The sequence below is a fragment of the Cetorhinus maximus genome, chromosome 8 (genome assembly GCF_964194155.1).
Source record: "Cetorhinus maximus chromosome 8, sCetMax3.hap1.1, whole genome shotgun sequence".
NCBI lineage: Eukaryota > Metazoa > Chordata > Chondrichthyes > Lamniformes > Cetorhinidae > Cetorhinus > Cetorhinus maximus.
In genome coordinates, this window is record NC_135886.1 from 63,332,219 (window position 1) to 63,357,699 (window position 25,481).

At 44.1% G+C, this 25,481-nt stretch overlaps 1 protein-coding gene across 1 annotated transcript in view; it reads left to right on the forward strand.

The window, feature by feature from the left end:
• Positions 1–25,481, forward strand: part of LOC144683192 (dedicator of cytokinesis protein 11-like) — a 285,806-nt gene that overhangs the window by 178,905 nt on the left and 81,420 nt on the right. The window contains exons 33-44 of the mRNA XM_078546152.1: positions 756–872; positions 2,503–2,599; positions 4,030–4,148; positions 5,102–5,219; positions 7,834–7,900; positions 8,996–9,043; positions 10,609–10,751; positions 13,876–13,991; positions 14,216–14,350; positions 18,444–18,626; positions 21,092–21,205; positions 23,340–23,555. Coding sequence (XP_078402278.1) covers positions 756–872; positions 2,503–2,599; positions 4,030–4,148; positions 5,102–5,219; positions 7,834–7,900; positions 8,996–9,043; positions 10,609–10,751; positions 13,876–13,991; positions 14,216–14,350; positions 18,444–18,626; positions 21,092–21,205; positions 23,340–23,555 — 1,473 coding nt within the window. The remainder of the gene's footprint in view (positions 1–755; positions 873–2,502; positions 2,600–4,029; positions 4,149–5,101; positions 5,220–7,833; positions 7,901–8,995; positions 9,044–10,608; positions 10,752–13,875; positions 13,992–14,215; positions 14,351–18,443; positions 18,627–21,091; positions 21,206–23,339; positions 23,556–25,481) is intronic.

A 25,481-nucleotide genomic window follows, 5' to 3' on the forward strand; every position in this document is an offset into this window, starting at 1 on the left:
GCCCTTGTTCTGAGGGCATCTAAGAGTCAACCACATTGCTATGGGTCTGGAGTCACATGTAGGCCAGACCAGGTAAGGATGGCAGATTTCCTTCCCTAAATGACATTAGTGAACCAGATGGATTTTTACGACAATCGACAATGGTTTCATGGTCATCATCAGACTTTTAGTTCCAGATTTTTATTGAATTCAAATTTCACCATCTGCCGTAGTGGGATTTGAACCCAGGTTACCAGAGCATTACCCTGGGTCTCTGGAATACTAGTACAGTGATAATACCATTATACCCGTCAACTTTCCCTGGGCAATTGCCCAGCACTGGGAACCATCCAAAAATGTGATTTAAATCGCAAATTCCAATATTTACCCAGAAAAAGTTAGAAGAATTAAAACCTCTTCTAACTTCTGGGTGACTATAGTAAAGACCCAGACAGACCCCTGCCACAGGACTCCCCCAACAACCCTGACCCTCCCCACCCCTACGGTATTCCCCACCCCTCTGGACCCCACATGGGGTTCCCACACCGATACGGGACTGCCTTCTCCACCCCCCCCACCCGTCCACCTTACGACCCAAGTCCCAACCCAACCTGGCCACCACACCACCCCCTGCCCTCCCCACCCCGAGGATGTAAAAGCAAATGCAAAATCTTTCTTTTCATTTTTCTCCTCTTCCGGGATCTCAATTCTGAGTGTGTGTCAGAGATTTCTGATCTTTTAATTAAATGCTTTACTAATTAACCTTTCCATTTCAGAATATGCAAGCAAGGATAACCCTGCTGTACCTGCCGTTGCTGAAACTGTTGTTTGAAAATGTACAGAGGCTGATTGTAAAGGATCTGTCTACATTCAGCATGAACTTCTCGAACAGTGTGAGTACCCGGCTCTTGATCGCCCAGGGTTGCAGCGGTGTGGCAATGCCAAGGCCCAGGGTCGCGGTGGTGTGGCAGTGCCATTGTCCAGGGTCGCAGTGGTGTGGCAGTGCCCTCGCCCAGGGTCGCAGTGGTGTGGCAGTACCATGGGCCAGAGTCGCAGTGGTGCGACAGTGCCATGGGCCAGGGTCGCAGTGGTGTGGCAGTGCCCTCGCCCAGGGTCGCAGTGGCGTGGCAGTACCATGGGCCAGGGTCGCAGTGGCGCGGCAATGCCCTCGCCCAGGGTCGCAGTGGCGCGGCAGTACCATGGGCCAGGGTCGCAGTGGTACGGCAGTGCCATGGGCCAGGGTCGCAGTGGTGCAGCAGTGCCATGGACCAGGGTCGCAGTGGCGCGGCAGTGCCCTCGCCCAGGGTCACAGTGGTGCGGCAGTGCCCTCGCCCAGGGTCGCAGTGGCATGGCAGTGCCCTTCGCCCAGGGTCGCAGTGGCGCGGCAGTGCCCTTCGCCCAGGGTCGCAGTGGCGCGGCAGTGCCATGGACCAGGGTCGCAGTGGCACGGCAGTGCCCTTCGCCCAGGGTCGCAGTGGCGCGGCAGTGCCATGGGCCAGGGTCACAGTGGCGTCGCGCGTGAGGCCTCAGTGCCATCCAGTGGTGTTCTCAGTTTTGTAGGAAGGAAAACTTGTTAAAACTTTCTAATGTAAAGGGAACCATCGACCTGGATTGGAACAAACGCTCTTGAGTATTAAACTAGAATTGCATTTTAAACTCTCCCTTAGAAAGCAGTTTGAAGCACTGGAAGGATTTGCAGGCTGACTAACAGTCTGACACACGGTGACATGAGCACTCTTTCCATGGCCTTAACTAGTCAATAGGTTATTTCGACCTTTACAGCAGGAGGCTTTCATAAGCTCTCACAACCCATGCAGTGAAGAGGAGCACAGCTGATTTTGCTGCGCCCCCGCCTTCCTGAAAATTTAAATGGGGCGGGATGACGACGGGGGTTCCGCCCAACATCATCCCACGTCATTTTACGCGTTGGCGAGCGGGCCCCGCCCCCTGCTCGCCGATAGCAAAATTTGCCCATTATTTCTAATTCCTCTTCATTCTTTACATTTGCAAATGATCTTTCCCTCTTCACTTGTTCAGAAACTCTCTGTTTGTCAGCTTTCTTCAGTTCATCCTTAACCTTCTCTGTTCCTGTGGGAGAAAGAATGCTTGGGCCTTTCCCCATAACTGTAATCCGTCATCGTCTCGTGTGAGTGCTTGTGTGTGTGTGTGAGCGCCTGTGTGTGTGTGTGTGAGCGCCTGTGTGTGTGAGCGCCTGTGTGTGTGTGAGCGCCTGTGTGTGTGAGCGCCTGTGTGTGTGTGTGAGCGCCTGTGTGTGTGTGTGAGCGCCTGTCTGTGTGTGTGAGCGCCTGTGTGTGTGAGCGCCTGTGTGTGTGTGTGTGTGTGAGCGCCTGTGTGTGTGTGTGTGTGTGTGTGTGTGTGTGAGCGCCTGTGTGTGTGTGTGTGTGTCTGAATGGCCTCTTCTGTGCTGTATTACTCTGATTGTAAATTCTGTGCACAAACTTTGTAAATTAGCAGCACTCATTGAGAATCAGTGATAATTAATTTTGTTTCTTTTTAAAATAGTGTGTTCGAGATGACCTGACCTTTAACTTCTCACCAGCAAGTGGCACTTCAACCTCACGCAAGTCAGGCAGCTTTATCGACAAGGAAGCCCTTTCAGGTAAATCCTCTCTTGTTTTGCTGACTGAGCTGATTCAGTGAAAGTAGCAAAAAAATTACCGTTTTAATGTAGTAATTTTTCTATAGATGTTAGATTGTGCTAAAGAATTAGCCTTATTATTTAACACAGCAAAACATTGCTGGATGTGTCTCCTCACATGCAACAAATATGTTGACTAAGGAAAAAAAATGCATTCATGTAGCACCATTCCCAACCTCAGGATGTTCCAAAGCACTTTACAGCTACTGAGGCCCTTTTGAAATGTAGTCACTATTATAATGTAGGAAACACAGCAGCCAATTGGTGCACAGCAAGCTCCCACACATAGCAATAGGATGCATGGCCAGATAATCTGTTTTCGAGTTGTTGATTGAGGGATATTGACCAGGACAGTGAGAAGAACTCCCCTAACCTTCTCCGAAATAGTACCGTGAACTTTTACATTCACCTGAGGCTTTGATTCAAGATCGCATCTGAAAGATGGCACCTCCGGCAATGAGGAACCCCCTCAGAATTGGAGTGTCAGCCTAGATTTTATGCTCAAATCTCTGTAGTGGGTTTGAACCCACTTTCTGGCTTGAGGGGAGAGTGATACCACTGACCAATTATTCATTATTTAATAGAACTTAACCTCCCACCCCCTGACCAGCATTGACAGCCATACCTTCAGGCCCTAAGCTCTGGAATTCACACCCTAAATTTCATTGCTTCTCTGCTTTTATTCCTCTTTTAAAAGTGGAAATAGAGGCAGAGAAACGATGAGGTTTGGGGTGGGAATTCCAGAATTTAGGGCCTCAGCAGCAGAGGGTATAGCTGACCAAGCTTTTGGTTATCTGCTATGATATGTCCATATATGGCTCGATGTCAGATTTTGTATGATATTTTGTTGCTATATAAATGCAGGTTGTTGTTGAATATCATTCTTGTGCCTTGATGACAAGAACCGGATAGAGTTGTCAAGGTGAAGTCTGAGAGCTTAGTGCAGTTTGACTATGACTTCCACTGACATCTGTTCTCCTGGTTTGGCGAAGTGATTCAATGTTCCATTAACCTTGTTAATTGCTGTTCTGCATTGGGTGGATTTATTGGAAGCTGAAAATAGAAGCTTCATTTTTAGCTATTTCAGTACCAGCCATGGAATGCAAGTCACTTTGTTTTTTTTTCTCTGTGTGCAGCATTTTCCACTAGTCTGTATTAAGTTTCTGATGTTGTGTTCTTGTGATGATGCTGCTGTTCTAGCCACTTACATACTTTTTTCCAACCCATTTGGTAATTTCTGAGCTGCCTCCTCTGGTTCCGTGTTTCCTCCTCGGTTGGTATCAGCTGCAAATTTGACATGTTGCATTGAGTTTCTGAATCCAGCTCACTTACGTTGAAGGATTGATAAGACAGTGCGGTGGCTGGCAAACCCCTTCCTTTTGTATCTACAGGTTATGGTGCATCTTGTGTTCCAGGCCTGAAGCGTGATGATTCCAGAGGCTCCTTGAGCATTGAGTTTAATACGTACACATCTGAGAGGGCTGATGAAAGACGGAATTCCGTTGACTATGTAAAAGAATCTCTTTGAACTATTAACATCTACGACATTTCTTTTTTGCATCTACTTCTGATATCATAATGTGATAGTAGAGCGTGTTTCAAACCACCCACAGTTAGATTGTCCAACCCTATAAACCATAACTGAAAACCTATGACAAGACCGGGGTGCACGTGAAGCAACAATGTCCTTTCTCCATGTGTATCGCACTTTATATCTGTCCACATCCAATAGAAATGAGGACTTCAGACTAATTTGAAAAATAATGTGAGGATCTTGAAATAGTTTCTCTGGGGTCTGGGAGTCATTGAAATTTGGTAAGGACAGGGTAATGGGAGTTGGTACAAGAATGGTGGGCATTCCAGTTGCATGTAGTGGAGAGAGAGGAGCAGGGAATTAGTTCTGAATTATTCTAGCAAAACTGTGATGCAGAAACAAGGAGTCCAGTCGCATCCCCTGTGCTGCAACCATCTATAGCTACTTATGGGGTCTCAGTTTAAATCTATCCCAAGTTGATCAGATGAAAGTCTCCTCTCTTGGCTGACTATACAGATCAAATGTAAAATGAGATATGATAGCACTAATCGGCTGAGAACTTTTCAGCGTTATGGGGAGAGGGTGCGTGACTGGGACTGATTGGAGAGCTCTTTCAAAGAGCTGGCACAGGCATGATGGGCCAAATGGCCTCCTCCTGTGCTGTGAGGTTCTATGAGTTCAGTGCCAATTGGTATTCAATTTGATAATCACATTCCAAGGTCTTATTGGATTTATAAAGCTTCTTGATGACGAGTTGGAGCAGAGCAGAAAGAGCTCCAATCTGCGTCTGACCTAGACATTGAGTTGCTCTGTGTGAACCACTGCAGATTTATCCAGGATGTTACCCAATGGATTATAGAGAAAAAGTTCTGGATGTGGTTGTATTCTGATTGTTCCTGTGTACGTTTGTTCATGAACATGTCTCTTAGAGTCACCAACGAAGGAGCTCAACTGAAAGCAGCATATCCCAATACAGCAAGCTGGATCAGTATGAAGCCAGAAGTCTCCTTATGTGCTTCCTTCACATTGTTAAAACTATCTCAGAAGGTATGTCATATTCCTCTTGGCAATATATTCTGAGAAAGTACTGACTTCCAATCCCATACCAGAATACGAAATGCATGGACAGGAAATGACTAGCTGGTCCATCAAACCTGACCCACACCTCATGATGGCTGGAGCATTGTGACTGAACACTTATCCCCTCCCCACCCCTTCCCCTCTGACACCCATCCCTGAAGCCATGGGAGACAAAGGAAATCCAGAGCCAATAAGAGTAAAAAAAATACTCTGGAAATTCTCTCTGATTCTCCCTTGGGTGATTGAAAGCAGCCCAGGAGGTCACATGGGATGTATATTATTTATAAAGACACTAACTTTCATAAGATATCAAGTCCAATTCCCTCTTAAAGACAGAGTGCCAGTACCCACCACAGGAGCCAGGAATATATTCCAGATCCTCACGAATCTCTGGGAAAAGAAGGACCACCTAATATCCAGTCTATTCCTGCTCTCTCATCCTGGTACTCCCCAGTCAGTTAAGCTTGTGTCATCTCTCATTAGGAATTCTAACTACCCCTTTAATTATTTCAAAGTCTTCTTCAATACCATTGTAAGAAATGTTATGGCTATTATTCCCGTCCATTGACCAATAGTTGAATGAAGGCCCAGTTCAGTGGTAGGTTTTCAAACATTGGTGAATAGAGCAATAAATGAAAACGTGATTGCCTAAGAGGCAAACAGAGTCAGGCATCCTGATGCAAAACTTGAATAAGTTGCTGAACTTTCAAATATAAGAATTTGAACTTGCAATGTGGAATCCAATAGTTCAATGTTGGAATGGTAAATTACTTAACTTGCACTTTTCAAACCCTGGACAGTGATGGAGGAGTGTGAGAATACAAAGTGGTTTAGGCCAAAGTTTACCTTGAAAGAATGTCGCTTTACATGAATGTTCACATGAGCCAGGAACCAGTTTGTCTGCTGTGAGAAGTGGGGCTGGCTTAAATCAAAATGACAAACCTGATCAGCTGAGGGAATTGAATATCAGTAAGTGAACAGACCCAGGGCTGTCCTGAGGCTGGTTGTAAAAACTAAACAATTTGCTATGAGGGAGGAAAGAAAAAACAACCAAACACATTAAAACTACTTCAGGCAATGAACTCGACATGTGTTCTTGCTTGTACTTGTATGCTGTCACGCTCATTCTGAAAGAATTGGGAGGGCCCAAGTCTGTTCATGGCACATGATATTTTTACAGTCAGAAGAAATTATCTTATGGTGTGTGCATCTGTAGTTGTTGGCATGGCTTTCAATATGTTGTGTGTGCTGTTGGCTGCAGTGGTTATATAGAGCTACTACCATACTAGCTCCATCAGTCAGAGTGGATCATGGTCCAGATAGTGCACTGGACTAGGCCTGAAGATCAAAGGAAGCTGAAAGGAGATATTGGTAATGTGGCGGAGTGGTCAAAAAATGTAGCAATTGGAATTCAATGTGAGATAGTAAGTTTTGGTTTAAAAAATAAGTAATTAAACGTCAAATGGGGAAAGCACGTGGGATGTGTAACAGCAAAACGATTTGGGGGTTCAGGTTTTCAAGATATTAAAAGCTGCACTTAGAATAAAAAGGTGATAAAAAAATCTAATGATGTCACAGTTGCTGTATTGTTTGTAGTTTTAGACTCCACACGATAGGGCAGATGTTGAGGCATTATGTTCACTAGGTTGCTGCCTACTAGGAGGAGTATTAAATATAAGGAAATAACTGAATGTGTGGAGCTGTATTTATCATATTACAGGAGATAAAAGCATGATTTGATGGAGGTGTTTTAATTCGTAAAGCAGTGGCCGAGAGTGGATAGACTATTTCTAGTGGTGGAAAGGTCCAGAACAAAAGGTCAGAGATATGAGGGTTAGGACAGAAAGCAAGAGAAACTATTTCTCAGAGGCTGATGATTCTGTGGAGTGCACTCCTAGAGTTTGAGATTGAAGCAGAGACTATATCAACATTTAAGAACAGAGGAACAGGCAATCACGCAGGTTGTTTCCATGTTCTCATTTCTATGCAATTCAGGGTAAGTAACCATTGGTGATCTTGGTGCTCAGTTGCTGATGACTGATGTGTGTCAGATAATTGAATTATTTCTTGTGGTTACCTGCAACTGCCAGAATTCCCCAGTGCCAACTCCATGCTGTGTCCACTCTCCAATACCCAGCCCCTACATCTACGAAAGCTCATGGAACTATTGTCTTTGTGTGAGAAAAAAGGAGGCACTGAGCTTCTGAACATTTAGTTGAGGACATTGGATTGCGCCTCAGTGCCATTATCCCAAGGCTGCATACTATAGTGCAAGGGTCTGGCACATTCAGGGCTAATGCAGAACTGCACACAGCACTGCCCGCACAGTGATGTAAGAATGCACATGACCCAAAAGCAGGGGTCAGTGTGGTGTTGAGCAGAGACAGGTTAAGACCTAAGCATGGAGATAGGAACTAACCGGCACCCTTTACTGTACATGTGTAAATAGTTCTACTTGTTAAAAAAGACTCAGTTAACTTACTGAAAACTACGAAAAATGAAGATTTATTTATAGAGAAATGTGACAATGCATTTCAGTCTTTAACAAGTTGTAAACCTCCTTTTGTTTTTTCTTTTGAAGATGCTCTGCTGGCATACTGGAACAAAATGTCCTCTCAAGAATTAATGGACTACCTCACAATTTTGGAGTAAGTACCATCTTGGGAATGCTACAAGCAAGGAGGCTTAATATTTTATTTATTCCAATTTCCAGATTAAAATGAGAGCTGTGTAGGAACATTTGTTCGTGTGGAGGGTAATCCCTGGCACAAGGTGGCCTGTTTCTTTGCTGGAAATTCAGCATACTGGTAATCCGCGCAGACCCACAGCCAGCATTGATCTTAGACTTCCACAGGGGCATTAGTGTTGGATGCAACACGGGAGGTGGTACCACTCTGATGCCAAGTATGCCATGTAATCAAGATGGAAATAATACCTGGAAATAACTGTGAGGTATTCTGATCAACCACTGATCTGGAGTGCGAGATGATTGAATCAGTGGGCAGAACAATTAAAAACAGCTGCAGTTAATGTCATCTGACATTGCACAATAAACCAACATATCTCTTCACAATAGTAACTCTCTCAGTGCAGCCCCCCCCCCCCAGTTAAAAATGGGATGTGATCTCATTGAAATATGCAAGATTATGACAGGATAGATACTGAGAGGTTGTTTCCCCTTGCTGGGAAATCTAAAATGTGAGGCACAATCTCAGGATAAGGGGACGATCATTTAGGACTGAGCTGAGGAGAAATTTCTTCACTCAAAAGGTTGTGAATCTTTGGAATTCTCTACCCCAGAGGGCTGTGGATGCTCCATTATTGGATATATTTAAAGATGAGATAGATTTTTAGTCTCTCAGTAAATTGAAGAAAATGGGGAGCGGGCGGGAAAGTGGAGTTGAAGCCCAAGATCAGCCATGACCTCATTGAATGGTGGAGCAGGCTCAGCAGGCCCTGTGGTCTACTCCTGCTTTTTCTTGTGCTCTTATGTTCACAATGTCACACAGTGCAGCCTCCAGTGTGTGTGATGGAGACTCACTCCTGTGCCTCCATTGGCCACAATCATCTTGCTGCTTCATACATTCCCTTAATGGCACCTGGAATGATTTCAACCCCCTTATTTGGTGCAGTGACTACCGAGAAACGTAAACTCTTTGAATAAATGATACGATTATGTAGCCTGACTGACATGACCAAAGCAAACCATAAAACACGAATCATTGACTGTTCTCTTGTTCCAGGGGGTGTCTTCATCAGTTCAGATACATGGGCCGGAGATACATAGTAAGGTACTGCAAATGGTTTAATTAAGAGCATCTGAGTCCCCAGTTAAAAGTGTGTTTGTTTCAGGAGTGTTCTATCAAATTAAAATGAAATAACAAGGTTATTCTTTCACATCTTTCTCTAACTGCATATGATGTAGACATGCTGCCAATTTCTAATGCACAGTTGCTTCGATAGTTGCTTATAAATGAAACATATTGAAGGACATGGGGAAGTCAATGGCAGATTGTTCTCCCTACATCTCTCCTTCCATATAAACACTCCATCTCATTTTAATGGCAACCCTTCAAACTCTCTGTTCCAATGTTCTAGATCACAGACACAGCCATCTCCAACCATTTATTTCTATCCCTCATTCTTCACATCTCCTGATCCTTCTTCCTTCAGTGTCCACTCTGGATAAAACTCTCCCCACCTCACTTATAACTGAACTTGCAAACCCCCAACAGCCCAGCCTTTCGCTTTCCATTCACTGCAAGACTCCTTTTACCAATACTTCAGCTCAACCACTCCCTCACCTCTATCTTTGATACCTGTGTTACCAACAAACTCCTTGCTCTCTCCCAACCTTGTTCTTACCCCTGCTATGTTGTTCCCTCTTCACCTCCTCACATCCAGTGGATGTACAATAGACCATGCCTGACATACAACTGGATTTGCTATCCATCACCAGATCCTGCTAGGTCACATCAAACACTAATGGCCACTAGTCCTGGATCAATCCAAAGAGCAGTGATAATTCCCTGACTCTCCATTCCTCTCTCCCCAAGCCCTCCACCCTCACCTCCAGCAGGAAGCATGAGGAGATCTTGGATTTCAACAGGATTGAGAACAAACCCCTCCCCTGACTGCACCCCCCTCGCCACTCTAGCTCCGAAGATTTGTCTGTCTCTAGCTTCCACCCAATCGTCCCCTCACTGTACACCTGCCCTGAGTTCATCTTGTCCAAGAGATCCACCTCCTTGTCCCTTAACTTTATTTCCATTAAAGTGCTGGCTATGCACTTTCCCTTCCATTCCTGTTAATATTAGAAACATTCCCTATCCACCGATACCCTTCTCTTTCAACACTGCCATCAACCCCCAGCTCAAATAAAACCTTCTGCCCTGACGAACTATCAGGTCATAATGAGACATTGAACTGAGGCCCCATCTGCCCATTCAGGTGGATGTAAAAGACCCCTCTACACTTTAGAAGAACTTCATCAGCTGCAAAGTGTTCATGGACATCCTGAGGTCATGAATGATACAATATTATATATGTACGCAACTTTGGCCATTCTTTACTGCTGGCGCTTTCTCATACCCCCATTCTACTGGGCTCTCTAAAGGCCAGTAATTGCTTTATTCACCCTTGTAAATATATTGTGTGGCCTCAGATTATGCTGAATTGCAGTTCTAAATATTGCCCAGATACACTTAGCTTTACCCCAAGCAGTTTTAGCTTGAATGGATAAAGATGTGAAATTGTAATATCTGATTTAATATGTAATACGTGTTTCATGCTCTAAGGATTTGTTACATTTTGAAGGAGATGATGAAGGAGTTTATAATTACATTTCTATTTTCAGGACTCAAGAAGGATCAGGCTCCAAACACTCTGTGGCTGAAAGGAGGTCCCAGACAATGCCAGCTCTTCGGAGCCGAGCAGGAGCGATGCATGCCCGACTGCAGCAGATTGGCCATGTAGACAGCTCATTCACCCTTAACCACAGTAAGTCCAAACACACGCACGCACATATTCCCTTGCACTACATATTCAGTGAAAGGACGTTGTGGAAAGAGTAATTCACGGCCAGATTGTTCATGAACAACTTGACCAAGTAGCAACATTCTGTTGATGATGCATTTTACCCTGGCCTCTGTAGACTGCTGTTCATCAATTTAGACACACTCAAATATAATTCCCATCCCCAGTACCAGTGTTCAAACTACGTGAGAGCAGTGGAAAATTCAATCTCAAAACCTTACAAATAACTTGCAAAAAATTAAAGATGGGGGAGCGGAGGCCGGATAATTCAAAATATTGAAAGAAAGGTCACCCCTTTACATAAACTGTGACCTCTCCAGTCCAAAGCTCCGAAATCAGTTTTTTCAGCTGGCTCCACAATTCTTAGACTTGTCACTTGTGGTGCTACAACTGTCCTGGACCCACTGGATCGATGCCAGGAACAAGTCGAGGCTTTAAACTTTGCTGGTTTCTGTTCCTTGTGCTTTGTATCCAATCTATTGTACCCAGTGTTGGATCCTGTCCGGGAAATTTTGCACTCACGCAACCAGATGACAGTACTATGACACTGTGTTGCGTGTGCCTGCATGCTGCCGTAATGTAAAGGTGTTCGGCAGATCAAGGGTTAACCTGGGACTGGAGGCTAGCACTGTCCATGGTATGATGTATAGAGTCACATGGTAATAGACTCAGAGAACAGTGTAGAAAGAACCTGCAAGAGATCAGCACCATGCATGGCAGTAACTGGGAGCTGTACAAAGTTAAGGATTACCAATAAATGGTTCATGTTTAAACTTACAATCCTCAAGATCTCATCAATGACACACCAAAGGAATCTATAACACAACACACTGCTTCTGCATTTTTATGCATTGCCCTTCTCCCTCCCTCCCTCCCCAAGTCTGGGCTGTTTGTTGTTACTTGTGTTATCATCTCACTGTGAGCTGCTGATGGCTTTCACTCACTCTCACTCACTCACTCTCACACTCTCTCTTTCCTTGGTTGTTGCCAGGGTCTTGTAGGTTGCAGATGATGAAATTAACATCAGCTGTCACTCAAAGCACTGCTTCCCCTATGGCAATGCGAGTAGAGAGAGAGAGCACTCCTCACAATTTTAAATATGTATGTGTCCGTGTGTGGAATTTTCTTCCACTGTTTTCAGGATTACCAGGAAAGTATTGATCTGTACCCAAGTCAGGATTTTGGATATTCTGAACTGCTAGTTACGATTCTTTTAGCCAGATTTGTCTTAGTTTCACTCCATCTGCTTTTGATATATCTTTTTTTAAAAACATTAAACAAAAGCTTTACTCCCAGCAGCAAGCAGATGTCTGTGATCAAACATTTCCAGATCAGTACTTCTGTGTGTGTGTGTGTGTGTGTGTGTGTTTCTGTGCGAGTGTTTCTGTTTCCGTGTGTGTTTGTGTCTCTGTGTGTGTGTGTTGTCTCATGTGTGCCTGTGTGTGTCTCTCCGTATGTGTGTGTGTGTGGATGTGTGTTTCGTGTGTGTGAGATTGTGCATGTGTTTTTGTGTTTGTGCATTCGTGTGCGTGCGTGTGTGTTTTTGAGTGTATGTGTGCGTTTGTTTCTGTGTGAGCGTTTCTGTGTATTTGCATGTCTGTTGTGTATGTGCCTGTGTTTGAGTGCGTGTTTGTGTGTACATGTGTGTATTTCTATGTGTGTTGATGTTAAAATTAGGTCGCATTGATGAAAATCAAAGAGTAGCTCTCAACAAAATTAAGCTGGGTAGTTTTTTTTCCTCAAAACAAGCCTTCGAAAATAAAATATTCTGACCCCTGTACAATACTCAGCCTTTTTAAAAAGGTATATGTAAAGTACATTTAACATTATGCTATTAAGTTGTTTTTATTTTCCTTAGAAATAAACTTCCTTTATAGCAAAGGTGAGATTGAGAAAGTGATCTTATTTCTGGGTGGTTTAAATAGTCTTCAGACAGAAAAAAGTAGTACCAACTATTTCAAATCAAACCCAACAACTGACAGTTCTGACAGTCGATATCCTTGAGAAAGTCCAAGATACAAATCCTTGACCTGCAGTGGAAATCCTCCTCCATCGATGTAATCTTATTGGGTGATGCCCCAGGTAGACTGATGATGTGAAGCCTGGTTATATAGTAACTCCCTCTGTAATAACCACCTGTTTCAGGAGAGAGAGCCTGATGCAATTCAAGATGCAGAATTTTACTCCCATGAATATTAACATTTGATGAAGGATTTTTTATTTGAATTAAACTATAGTTCATGCTGTACCCTAGGGCTTCAGACCTAGATCGCCCAGTCCCTAAATACCTAAAACCTCTTGAAACATGGTCAATAATCTCCTTACTTTTTCTACAGCTCAGTATCCTCTGCCTCACATCCTCTCTGAGGCACTGAGAGATTTTTATTATCTTTAAACGTTTTTATAAATTCAAGCTGCTGCCCTTCCAGCTATTGATTTTGGACTGATGTTTAGAGATTGATGCACACCTGGCAGACTGCAGTTTTATGACCGACTGGAAGTTATTACTCATGCCAGTGCAGAAGAATCCTGATTGGCTGTGCATGAAGACCTCTGCTGCTGGCCTGTTACCCTTAAGTTGAGAAGAGAACATGCCGGAAAGCTATCTTTCCTTCTTGGTCCGGCCCTAATTCCCAAGTTGTACTGCAGCTGTCGTGTTACTCAATACATAAAAAGGCTGAACGCAGAGGTGCAAAATTCTCTTGAATGCTCCACTCGTTCTGTTTGATATTCCACACGTTATAATTGGTGTCGGGGGTGGTGGGGTCGGGTGCAAAACTTCAAAGCAATTATGCAGTTAGAGGAATTTTGGTTGAATTTGTTGATTCGCAGATTGCTTAAGTTTAGAAAAAAGGCATTTTTTTTTTCTAATTTTAATGCAGCTATGCAAACATAGACTGTTAAAAGGCAGTGAATTATGAAATTGGCTACAAACAAATATAGAGCACTTACGAAGCAATTTGTTAATGACAGCTGATGACTTTGCTATATTCACCACCATTGTGATCCTGGATCTAGCATAATTTTAAGATGGTCAGTGAAATATTGCCTTGGATTTGAAATGTTTTTTCCCTGTATCGCTACACAGATTTCGGAACAGGTGAGGCAGACATTAGCCACCAGTCCTTGCTGGAAGGTAACTTGGCCACTGAAGTGTGTCTCACGGTTTTGGACACAGTGTCGTACTTCATTCAAAATTTCAAGGTTAGCACAAGGTCATTTTCTCCTTGCTTTGAAAATCCAGTTCAACTTCAGTGCATGCCCTTTCAGCATCATATAGAAAGGTCAAGTAGCCTAATGGTCATAATACTGGACTAGCAACTCAAGATGTTATGCACTAAAATCCTGTTTTTGTAAGTTATTTGAATGGCCTGCATAGTCTGAATGTTGGGGTTTATCCACTATTTTGAAATTTGTTCCTCACTCAGAACCAACTTCTTGAAGATGATGGGCACAACCCTCTGATGAAGAAAGTGTTTGACATCCTCCTCTTACTGACGAACGGTCAGTCTGAGACAGCCATGAAGCATGCATTTGCATCTTTACGAGCCTTCATCAGCAAGGTAATGACTTAAGCCCCTGTCCCATTAAGTGATGTGTAAGCTGAGCACAGTATGTGATAATGAGAGCCTCAAATGAAACAGAGACACTTACATACAAATCCCAACCATGTTCGTCCATTTTAGCAGAGCTGGTGACTGAATTATACTCCCTTGATCAATAGAAGATTTAAAGGTGATATGATCAAGGTGTTAAAAATGTTATAAGAATTTGATATAATAGATATGGAGAAATTAATTCCTCTGGTTGGGGAGCCCAAAACAAAGGAATAAAATCCTAAAATTAGAGCCAGGCCATTCAGGAGGGAAATCAAGAATCACTTTTGCACACAAGGGGTAGTGGAAACTCTCTCCCCAAAATACTGCAGATGCTGGGAGTCAATTTAAGGAGAGACAGTGGTGTAGTGATAAAGTCACTGGACTGGTAATCCAGAGGCAGGCTAGTGCACTGGTGACATGGGTTCAAATCCCATCATGGCAGCTGATGGAATTTAAATTCAATTAATAAAATCAAATTGAGCAGCTTCCTGTTAGCAACTGATTTGGATGCCAAGATCAGCATCATGGAAGGCATTGGAGAGCATGGCTGAAGAGGTTGGTGCCAGCAGCCAGCACTGTTTCACTCCTTGAGTGACTGGCAATGGGTCAGAAGACTCACCCTCACCCAGGACACGTGCCACCATGCTGTCCTGGAACTGTCGAACCATTGTAATGAATTTTTCAGGGCAGTCTTATTTCTCCATTACCTTCCAAAGGTCCTCATGGCTGACTGTGTCAAATGCCTTGGTCAGGTCAACAAACATGGTGTAGAGGTCCATAGTCTGTTCTTGGCATTTCTCCTGGAGCTGTCTAACTGCAAACACCTTATCAGTAATTCCTTTCCTGAAATGGCGCTGATTCTCTGGCAGCAGATCCAAGTCGAGGTGTTGCATTAAGCGGTTCAGAAGGATTGTGGCGAAGGTTACTGGCAATGGAGAGGAATGAAATTCCTCTATGATTGTCACAGGATTGGTGAGTGCCTTTCTGCTTGGACAGGTGGACAATGGACGCATCTTTGTATTCTTGCAGGATGGCTCCTTGCTCTCACATAGACTAAAGAGTTCAGTGAGCTTCTTGACCTGGCATTGGCCTTCAGCCTTGTAGACCTCAGCTTTGATAGCTTGAGCTCCTGGAGCTTTGCCTTTAGACAGGAATTTGATTGCATTCGTCATTTCTAACAGTCCGAGAGGGGCATCAAGAGGACAGTTGATGACAACCTGTGCCAGCTGTTGATTGCTTCTTCATTGATGGATGAAGGCCGATTGAGAGTGTAGTGCTCTTCCATCTTGCTAGTATTTGGCTGCCTTCTGTGAGCGGTGTTGACCCATCGGCACCAAGGATTGGTGATAAACCAGTAGACTGCGGGCTGTGGACAGATTTCAGAGCAGTATAGAATCTGTTCCAGTCTTTGTGGTCTCCATATGCCTGAAATTCAGCTGCTTTCTGATTCAGCCAAGTATCTTGCATCTCTCCAGGCCTGCAGTGGACAGTTCTGTAGATGTTTTGGAAGGCATTGTGCTTGGATAGTGATGACTTGTCTCTGAGGTAAACCCTGTAGAAATGATGTTTCTCCTCCAGTAGTTTCTGGATTACCTCATTGTTTTCATCAAACCAACCTTGATTCTTATGAGAAGTAGGAACAAGGGTCTCTGGAGCAGTGAAGCACATTGTACCCCTAAAGGTCACCCAGTCATCCTCAATGCAGTGAGTGTCCATTTCCGCTGTACACAGGTGACTCTTGAGTTTCCCTGAGAGAGATTCCTTCATGACTGCCTGTTTGAACCTTGGGACATTGAGATGCATCTGGACCTTCATGCCCTGAGGGTGTCTAGTGGGATAGATTTTGATGTTTAGCTTTGAAATGATAAGACAGTGGTCAATCCAGCAGTCAGTGTTGCACATGGCTTTCGTTACGCACACATCCTGCCTGGTGATGCCGCAGTTAAATAGAAACAATGCATGGAACAGGAGCATATCCAAGACATCTTGTTGCGATTAGGGAAGTGGAAAACTGTGCTGATGACTTCAGCAAGAGGAGGCCATTGCTGTTACAGCTGCCAACCCCAGTTTTTCCAATGACCCCTTCCCATGCCTGGTGACCTGCACCAACTCTTGCGTTGAAGTCAGCAAGGATGATTAGTTTGACTTTGGCACGGTAGAAATCAAGGAGCGGAGGCCATCAGAGACTTCATCAGGTTCAGTCACGGTGCACACTAATGAGAATTGTTTGTATATTGATGTGCGGTGGGTATTTAAGTGCCATCAAACAGTCAGTAACACCTTGGGAAGGCAAGTTAACTTAACGATGAAATGATTCATAACAGCAAAGCCTACACCAGCTTCGTGTTGTTCTTTTTCACGGTCACTCCGAAAGAATGTGTAATCTGCACCGATTTCCTTAAGCTGACCCTCCTCAGGTAGACGAGTCACACTGAGGGAAGCAATCTGGACGTTGTACCTCGTCGTCTCTCTACTGACAAGAGCAGCTCTTCTCTCTAGTCTGTCAGCTGTGGCATTGTCCCATGAGGGTGCACATCTTCCATGTGCCAATGGTGGCCGGTATCACCTTTACTTTCTTTTTTGAGATTGACTTACAACAGTGTTGATGGGATCCCTGCCAGTTGTGGCCTGCTGGCCAGGGAGGTGAAGCAAACAATGCTTAGGGCACCCTCCCTCATACTGGTGAGGTGAACAGTGTTGTCCTGAAAAGAGCTGCTCAGTCACTCAGGGCTGCTGTGTTCTACTTCTTCTTCCCCTCAGTGAAAAACCACTCTATGGCCTGAGCCGCCTGTGTGCAGGTTCACGGCTACAGCTCCCAGTGAACCCACACTTGCTACATCCTTCAGCCATCGCCACAGGACTTGTAACAGATAAGTGATGGATTACAGATGATAGAAATCCAGGATTTTGACCTAGCGACAGTAAAAGAACGACGTATGGTTCCAAGTCAGGATAGTGTGTGGTTTGCGGGGGAAATTGCAGGTGATAGAAAGATGTTAAACATGACTTAAGCGTAAGTTGGTCTATAGTGAAGGAGAGTTGCACATCATCAACCTCACTCTCTCGGCCTGATCTATCTTGATCCAATGACAAGTTGAGTCTAGATGGCTGGAGATGGATCTGGATACAATGGGTGACCAGGAGACCATGGCGTCTTCCACAACACAGTGCTGACACACCTTCAAGACTGTTGGACCTTAGGTTGGTCTCGACTATCCAGTTCGCTGGAATCAGTCTTTGCATGCCAATGTAGACAAATCCCAAAGTCGCCAAGGGTAGGAGACCTGACGGCTACCCTCACGTGGTTTGGTCCACCTGTTGAAGTGGTTTACCAGGGGTGTTACCGCTGTCACATTCTGACAACTACTTGAAAGCTACAGACCAGTTAGCCTTACATCTGTCATAGGGAAAATACTAGGATCTATTATTAAGGAGGTTATTGCAGGGCATTTAGAAAATCTTATTGCAATCAGGCAGAGTCAACATGGTATTGTAAAAGCAAATCATGTTTAACTGATTTATTAGAATTCTTTGAGGAGGTAATAACTTGGATAAAGGGGAACCTGTAGATGTGGTGCACTTGAATTTCCAAAAGGCATATGAAAATGTCACTTTAAAGGTTACTATGCAAAATAAGAGCTCATGGTGTAGCAAGTAACATATTAGCATTGATGGAGGATTGGATAGCTAATAGGAGTAGAGAGTAAGGTTAAATGGGTAATTTTCAGGTTGGCAATCTGTAACTAGTGGAGTGCCACAGAGATCAGTGCTGAGGCCTCAACTACAATCTATATCAATGACTTGGATGAAGGGACTGAATGTATGGTTGCTAAATTTGCTGATGACACAAAGATAGGTAGGAAAGTCAGTTGTGAAGTGGACATAAAGAGTCTGCAAAGGGATATAGAGAGGTTAAGTGAGTGGGCAAAAATTTAGCAAATAGAGTATAATGTGGGAAAATGTAAACTTGTCCGCTTTGGCAGAAAGAATAAAAAAGCATCTTTTGAAATGCTTTGATATTCCCTTTTCTTTTCCACCCTTACCCCCTCCACTCCAGTTCCCAGCAACGTTTTTTAAAGGACGGGACAGTATCTGCGCCACCTTCTGCTACGAAATCCTGAAAGGTTGCACCTCGAAACTGAGCTCAACTCGAAGCGAGGCCTCTGCACTGCTCTACTTGCTGATGAGGAATAACTTTGAGTACACCAAGAAGAGGAGCTTCCTGAGAACCCACCTACAGGTCAGTCCTGACTGAAGTAGTTTAAATCCAAAGCTTAGTTCTTGGCCCAGCACAGGTCATACTTGCAAGTATCGTACCCAGAATCCCTGCCCTGTGACCTACCGTGACATATCCTTTCAGACTGAAGGAAGTGTTACATGAATGCAATGGTGTCATAATGTACCCACAGATGCAGCAACACCGTCTAATTATCTAATTATCCCCTGGTCAGCATCATGGCAAGGGTGCTGCCATGATGATTTTTATTACACATCTGGTGGACTCTGATTGTCATGCCATTTGGTCACTTTCCCAGATGATAGTTGAGTATCTGCTGTGGCTCAGTTGGAGCATTCTGTGTCACAATGTTGTAGGTTCAAGTCCTATTTCAGAGACCTGTGCCCCAAAGGCCACTCCGGTCCAGTACTGAGAGTATACTGTCCTGTCTGAGATGTTAAACCAAGGTCCTGTCTGCCCTCTTAGGTGGACAAGGAAGATCCCATGACACTATATCAGAGAAGAGCAGGGGTTTATACTCAGTGTCCCTCAACTAACACCTTTTCAAACAGATTATCTGGTGAATATCACCTTGCTGTTTGTGGGAGCTTGCTGTGCACAAATTGGCTGCTGTGTTTGTTACATTACAACACTGACTACATTTGGAAAAGTACTTCCCTGGCTGTAACGTGCTTTAGGGTGTGCTGAGGTTATGAAAGGCACTATATAAATACAAGTTATTTCTTTCCTTCAAATGACCAGTGCAATTCAGTGCTTATTACGTAGCCAAGTGGCAACCCCATGATGACTAATATGGTAAAAGCAAAATACTGCAGATGCTGGAAATCTGAAACAAAAACAAACAAAAAATGCTGGAAAAACTCAGCAGGTCTGACAGCATCTGTGGAGAGAAAGACAGAGTTAACGTTTTGATTTTGTATGACTCTTTTTCAGAGCTAAAGAGAAGTACAAATGTGGTGAAATATACACTGTTTAAGGGGGGCTGAAACAGACGAAGCTGGATAGAAGGCCAGCGATAGGTGGAAGCAAAGGAGAGATTGCAAAAGATGTCGTAAACAAGGTCAATGGGGTGTTAATGGTTAATGACTAATATGGTGGCTTTCAACCTCACTCTCGTGCTTTGAGCTGAACACAGCTCACCCCAGTTACAGTGGTAGGTAGTGCCAGGCACAGCACAACCATTTGCAGTTCTGATTAGCACCAGGCTCTGCCTTTGCCCTCTGCCTCCCCCAACTCAACCTCCATCTCCTCCCACGCACTCTTTCCCACAGCCTTCAGCACTGTGCCCTCTCCCTTGCTTCTATCTCTCTGTCTTGTTCACTCTCTCTTCCATACTCCTTCCCCCACTGAGCACGGGGAAGTACACTGTGATGTTCCTGCAGACAATGCTGTTACAATTGATGTCCCTGTAGCTCAGGCACTGGGAGATTGATGCCTGCTTGCCCAGAGTCTCGCATTTACATCGCTAAAGCCAACTCCCTCATCCTGATTGGCCAAAGGGTGAGCTGGGATCCATCAGTCTCCCGTGAGCCAGATGATTGGCATATCAAATGTAAACGTGTCTTCACCCAGTTGACTGAGGGGTTAAAACTTAGTGATCTTAAGTTCAACCAGGAAGTGAGCTGTAGTCTCACTTATCTAACACTGGCACTGCTCATGGAATAAAGTGGTGCCATCTGACCTAACCTTAGCCCATCTCACCTTGTGCCATCCAATGGGCTTAAATAGGGGTAGACGGTGGTGTAGTCGTAATGTCACTGGACTAGTAATCCAGAGGCCCAGGCTAATACTCTGGGGAAACATGGGTTAAAATCCCACCGTGGCACTCAATTAATAATATCTGAATTGAAAGCTATTCTTAGTAATGAGACCATGAAACCCTATCATCAATTGTTCTAAAAACCCATCTGGTTCTCTAATGCCTTTTAGGGAAAGAAATCTGCCATCCTTAACGACTCTTAACTGCCCTCTGAAATGGCCTAGCAAGCCACTCAGCTTAAGGGCAATTAGGGATGAGCAACAAAAGCTGGCCTTGCCAGTGACGCCCACATCCCATGAAAGAATAATTTTTTTTTTAAGATTGCAAGAAAATTTGATAAGTGACATCCAGAAAAGAAAATGTCAGTATTCCAGCCATTTGATTGGAGCTGAAAAGCTGCAGAGACCTCTTCTAGAGGGCAAAGTGGAGGGAGCAGAAAGAGGGGTCGACCTAGGTGTAGTTAGATGACAGAAGTCACAGAGTGGTTGCAGGCGAGCTACAGTGGATGTGTGAGGATTTTGCAAGAGAGACGAGCGTGACATACCATGACAGCAGATCTCCTGGTAGGAGTCGCTCCAAGCAGCAGCAACATCCAAAGGATTTCAGCTGGTGAAAGATGAAAAAGAATCTTTCTGTTGAAGAGTTTTAAATTGTTGGAGATTTTGTACATAAATGATATACAATGTGTAGTTTTATTTTTTCTTTTCAGATTATAATTGCAGTAAGCCGGCTGATAGCTGACGTGGTTCTAACTGGAGAGTCTAGGTTCCAGGACTCGCTCTCAATTATCAATAACTTTGCCAATAGTGACAGGGCTCTGAAGGTATGTGTGGGTTTCTCTGAATTAAATGTAACACAGTGTGGCATGTGATGTAGAGCAGAGGGTTTCCTCAGCTGCTGTATCTCTGCTATCAGTGCAAGTTAAGTCCCACCTGACCCTGCATGCTCTTGTTCACAAATGCAAAAGAAACTTTGAAGTGAATTAATATTCAGCAGTCCGTTAAATTGAAACTCGCTCAATTATCTATTCAATGCTGCCATGAATTTTCCCTGCCATCTCCCTCCCTGGCCAGTCTTATATTTAGATTCATTGTCTTTGCATGAAGTGTTTAAATTTAAAATCCCCCCCACCCCCCACTCCCCTTGCATACTTGAAGCAGGTAACATGCAATGATAAAAACAAAAAGCTAAAAGCTACTGCAGATGCTGGAAATCCAAAACAAAAACAGAATTACCTGGAAAAACTCAGCAGGTCTGGCAGCGTCGGTGGAGAAGAAAAGAGTTGACGTTTCGAGTCCTCATGACCCTTCGGCAGAGTTCTGCCGAAGGGTCATGAGGACTCGAAACATGCAATGATGTTTAGAGCACAATTTTTTAACATATTTACACTTTGGTGAAAAGAAAAATCCTTCTGTAAATTTAAAGAAGGGCAATTGTTAACTGTGGAAATCTGTCTTTCTGCACTATGTAAGTATCTTACGTCGGATATTACATAGGATATACGGCACAGAAACACGCCATTTGGCCCAACTAGTCCATGCCATTGTTTATGCTCCACTTGAGCCTCCTCCCAACTTTCCTCACCTAAATCTCTCATCGTAACCATCTGTTCCTTTCTCCCTCATTTGCTTGCCTAGCTTCCGTAAAATATGTCTATATGTCAATACTTTTCACTTCAAGCATTCCCTGTCATAGCGAGTTCTACATTCTCACCTATGGGTGAAGTTCCTTCTGAATTCCCTATTGGATTTCTTGGTGACTATTTTATATCAATCTTTCTCCGATATGGATATCCACATGTTTCTGGTCCCCTCCATGTTAATCTTCTCCACACCCTCTCCAGTGCTTCTATATCCTTTTTATAATATGGTGACCAGAACTGCACACTCCATCACACAGTCTGCTGTGCTTTAAGAAAAGCCCCACCACAACCACCAGTACCTTCTCAGGATAGTTAGGGGTGGACAGTAAATGTTGGCTTTGCCAGCGATGCCCACATCCTGAGAATACATTCTTTTTGAGTGGACAGGTACTTAAGTCAGGTCTGTCCCCAATAATGAATCCTGATACTCTTTATTTTAAGTAGAACATAAGAACTTAGGAAAAGGAAAAGCCTGTAGACCCAAAGCCTTTCCCTACAGGGTACCACTGCTGTCCTTGCAAATGAGCGTGTGCTCTGACTTGATCTGAGCAGTGCCATGGGTGATTGCCTGACACCATCTGCACAATCGCCTGACCTTGTTCCTGGTTCAGGATCTCTGCTGCTGAAACCCTCCTGTGCATTTGCTACTTCCAGACTTGACGATTCCAATGCTCTGCTGGCTGGCCTCCCATCATCTTCCCTCTGAAAATTTGAGCTCATTCAAAACCCTACTGCCCATATCCTAACTTGCACAAAATGCCTTTCACCTATCAGCCCTGTGCTTGCTGACCTACTTAAGCCCCTAGCCCAACAATGCCTCAGATTTGAAATTCATATCCTCACGTTCAAACCCCTCCATGGCCATTCACCTCCCTACCTCCCTCTCTCTGTGATGTCCTCCAGGACTCCAATTCTCTGTGATATCCACTCCTCCTCAACTGGCCTCTTGTGCATTCACCATTTCCATCAACCTATCATCGACAGTCAAGCCTTTAACTGCTTATGCCTTAAACTCTAGAACTTTATCCCTGAACCTCTCTGGCCCTCTTCCCCTTTCCTTCTTTAAGGCGCTCCTTAAAATTTACTCTTTGACCAAGCTTTTGTCCAGCTAATATCACCTTAATTGGCTCAATTTCAAATTCTGCTTTCTATCATTCCTGTGAATTGCTCTGGGGCACGTTATCATGTTAAAGGTGCGATATAAACACTTAATGTTTATCATGTGTGTGTGAATGGGCCTGGTTCCAAAGAAAGATGAGCAGCTGGTTATACCTTTTAAATTTTTTAACAGCTCATTTCTTTCATCTTTACACAGGCAACTGCTTTCCCAGGTGAGGTGAAAGATCTGACTAAGAGAATTCGCACGGTATTTATGGCCACTGCTCAGATGAAGGAGCATGAGAAGGACCCTGAGATGCTGGTGGACCTTCAGTACAGTTTAGCCAAGTCGTATGCCAGCACACCTGAACTCAGGAAGACTTGGCTCGGCAGCATGGCGAAAATTCACTTGAAAAATGGAGACCTTTCTGAAGTGAGTATCCCACACATTAAAACAGAGCATGCGAATGAGTTTGAATCCCACCAGGACACATACAAAACATTTGGAAATAGGAAGCTAGCGTTAGTAAAAGAGACCATGAAGCTATCAGATTGTTGTAAAAAAAATCCAACTAATTGCTGTACTTACCCAGCCTGGCCTATAAGTGGCTCCAGTCCGGCCTATAAGTGGCTCCAGTCCCAAGCCAACTCCTGGAGGCCCCACAGATCAGGGCTGATGTGGAGCTCGTGTCCCCCTGAGGTGATGGGGCAGACCTTTTTGGGTACAGTGCTGCTCTCTCCAATCCAGGAAAGGGGGAAGAAAAGGAACCCTAAACACAACCTGCTCTCCTGCACCTGCCAGGTTACCACATTAATTTACCGTTTTCAAAATGTAAAGAAAAAGACACTAGTTATCATATGATGCTCAGTTCATGGAATGTCAGAACACTTTTGGACAACAATATGAGGGCAGGGCGCAGAACAGCCCTCATTGCCAGAATGCTGGGGAGGTACAACATTGACACAGCCACCCTAAGAGAAACAAGGCTCTCTGAGGAGTCTCAACTTGAAGGCTTTGGTGCAGACTACACATTCTACTGGACTGGCAAGTCCAATGACCAGCTTCAACAATCAGGCATGGGCTTTGCCATTCAAACTGAACAGGCATGCAAGATTGACTCATTTTGTACAGGGGATTAGTAACCAGCATGCAACACTCATTAGCTTCAATGCTCTAACAATGACACATACTGATGAAGTCAAAGGAGCATTCTATGATGACCTCAGCAGGGTAATCAAAGGAGTACTACCCCAAGACAAACTCATTATCCTTGGTGATTTCAATGCCCAAGTGCCTGAATACCACGATATTGGCAGGGCAAACTCCAGTGGCCAGCTCCTGCTCGCTAAGTGCAGTGAGTTTGACCTATCCATCACAGACAGTCTTCCAGCAAACCGAAAACAACATGGATGCACCCCAAATCCAAACTTTGGCACATGTTGGACTACATTATTGAGCAGAGAGGCCTCAGGGACGTGTGCTCTACCCATTCCCTTCGAGGTGCAGAAGGTCTGACCATTAGCGAGAATTGTGTCTTTGAAGATAAAATCTAAGATGCCCCAGCACAGAGTCAAGCCACAAAGAAAGTTTGATGTAACTCTTCTTAAAGACATAGTCAAGAGACAAGAACAGGAACACAAATTAGACACAGGAATTTATGAAATCCCAGAGGACAAATTCCCATTGAAGATTCTTGGAAAAAGTTAAAGGATATTACTTATTGCATGGCATCTGAGGTCCTAGGATTCGTTAAATGGACGCACCAAGACTGAGTCAACAACAAGAACCAAGACATAGGCAAGCTTCTAGACGAAGTGCACGATGTTCACAGGTCTTACATATCTGACACATCACCATTCAGAAACGCCAGATCAAACTGCTCAAACTAACAGAGATGAAGAATCAATGGTGGGAAATCAGGCTGATGAGCTTCAAGCAGCTGTTGATAAAAACAAAAAGCTAAAAGCTACTGCGGATGCTGGAAATCCAAAACAAAAACAGAATTACCTGGAAAAACTCAGCAGGTCTGGCAGCATCGGTGGAGAAGAAAACAGTTGACGTTTCGAGTCCTCATGACCCTTCGGCAGAACTGAAGTATAGTTAGGAGAGAGGTGAAATATATGATATATATTTATATATATATTATATATATATATATATATATATTTCACCTCTCTCCTAACTATACTTCAGTTCTGCCGAAGGGTCATGAGGACTTGAAACGTCAACTGTTTTCTTCTCCACCGATGCTGCCAGACCTGCTGAGTTTTTCCAGGTAATTCTGTTTTTGTGTTGATAAAAACAACCTGAAGGCTCCACATGAAGGTCTGCGATCAGTCTCTGGCCCCAAAACCAAGG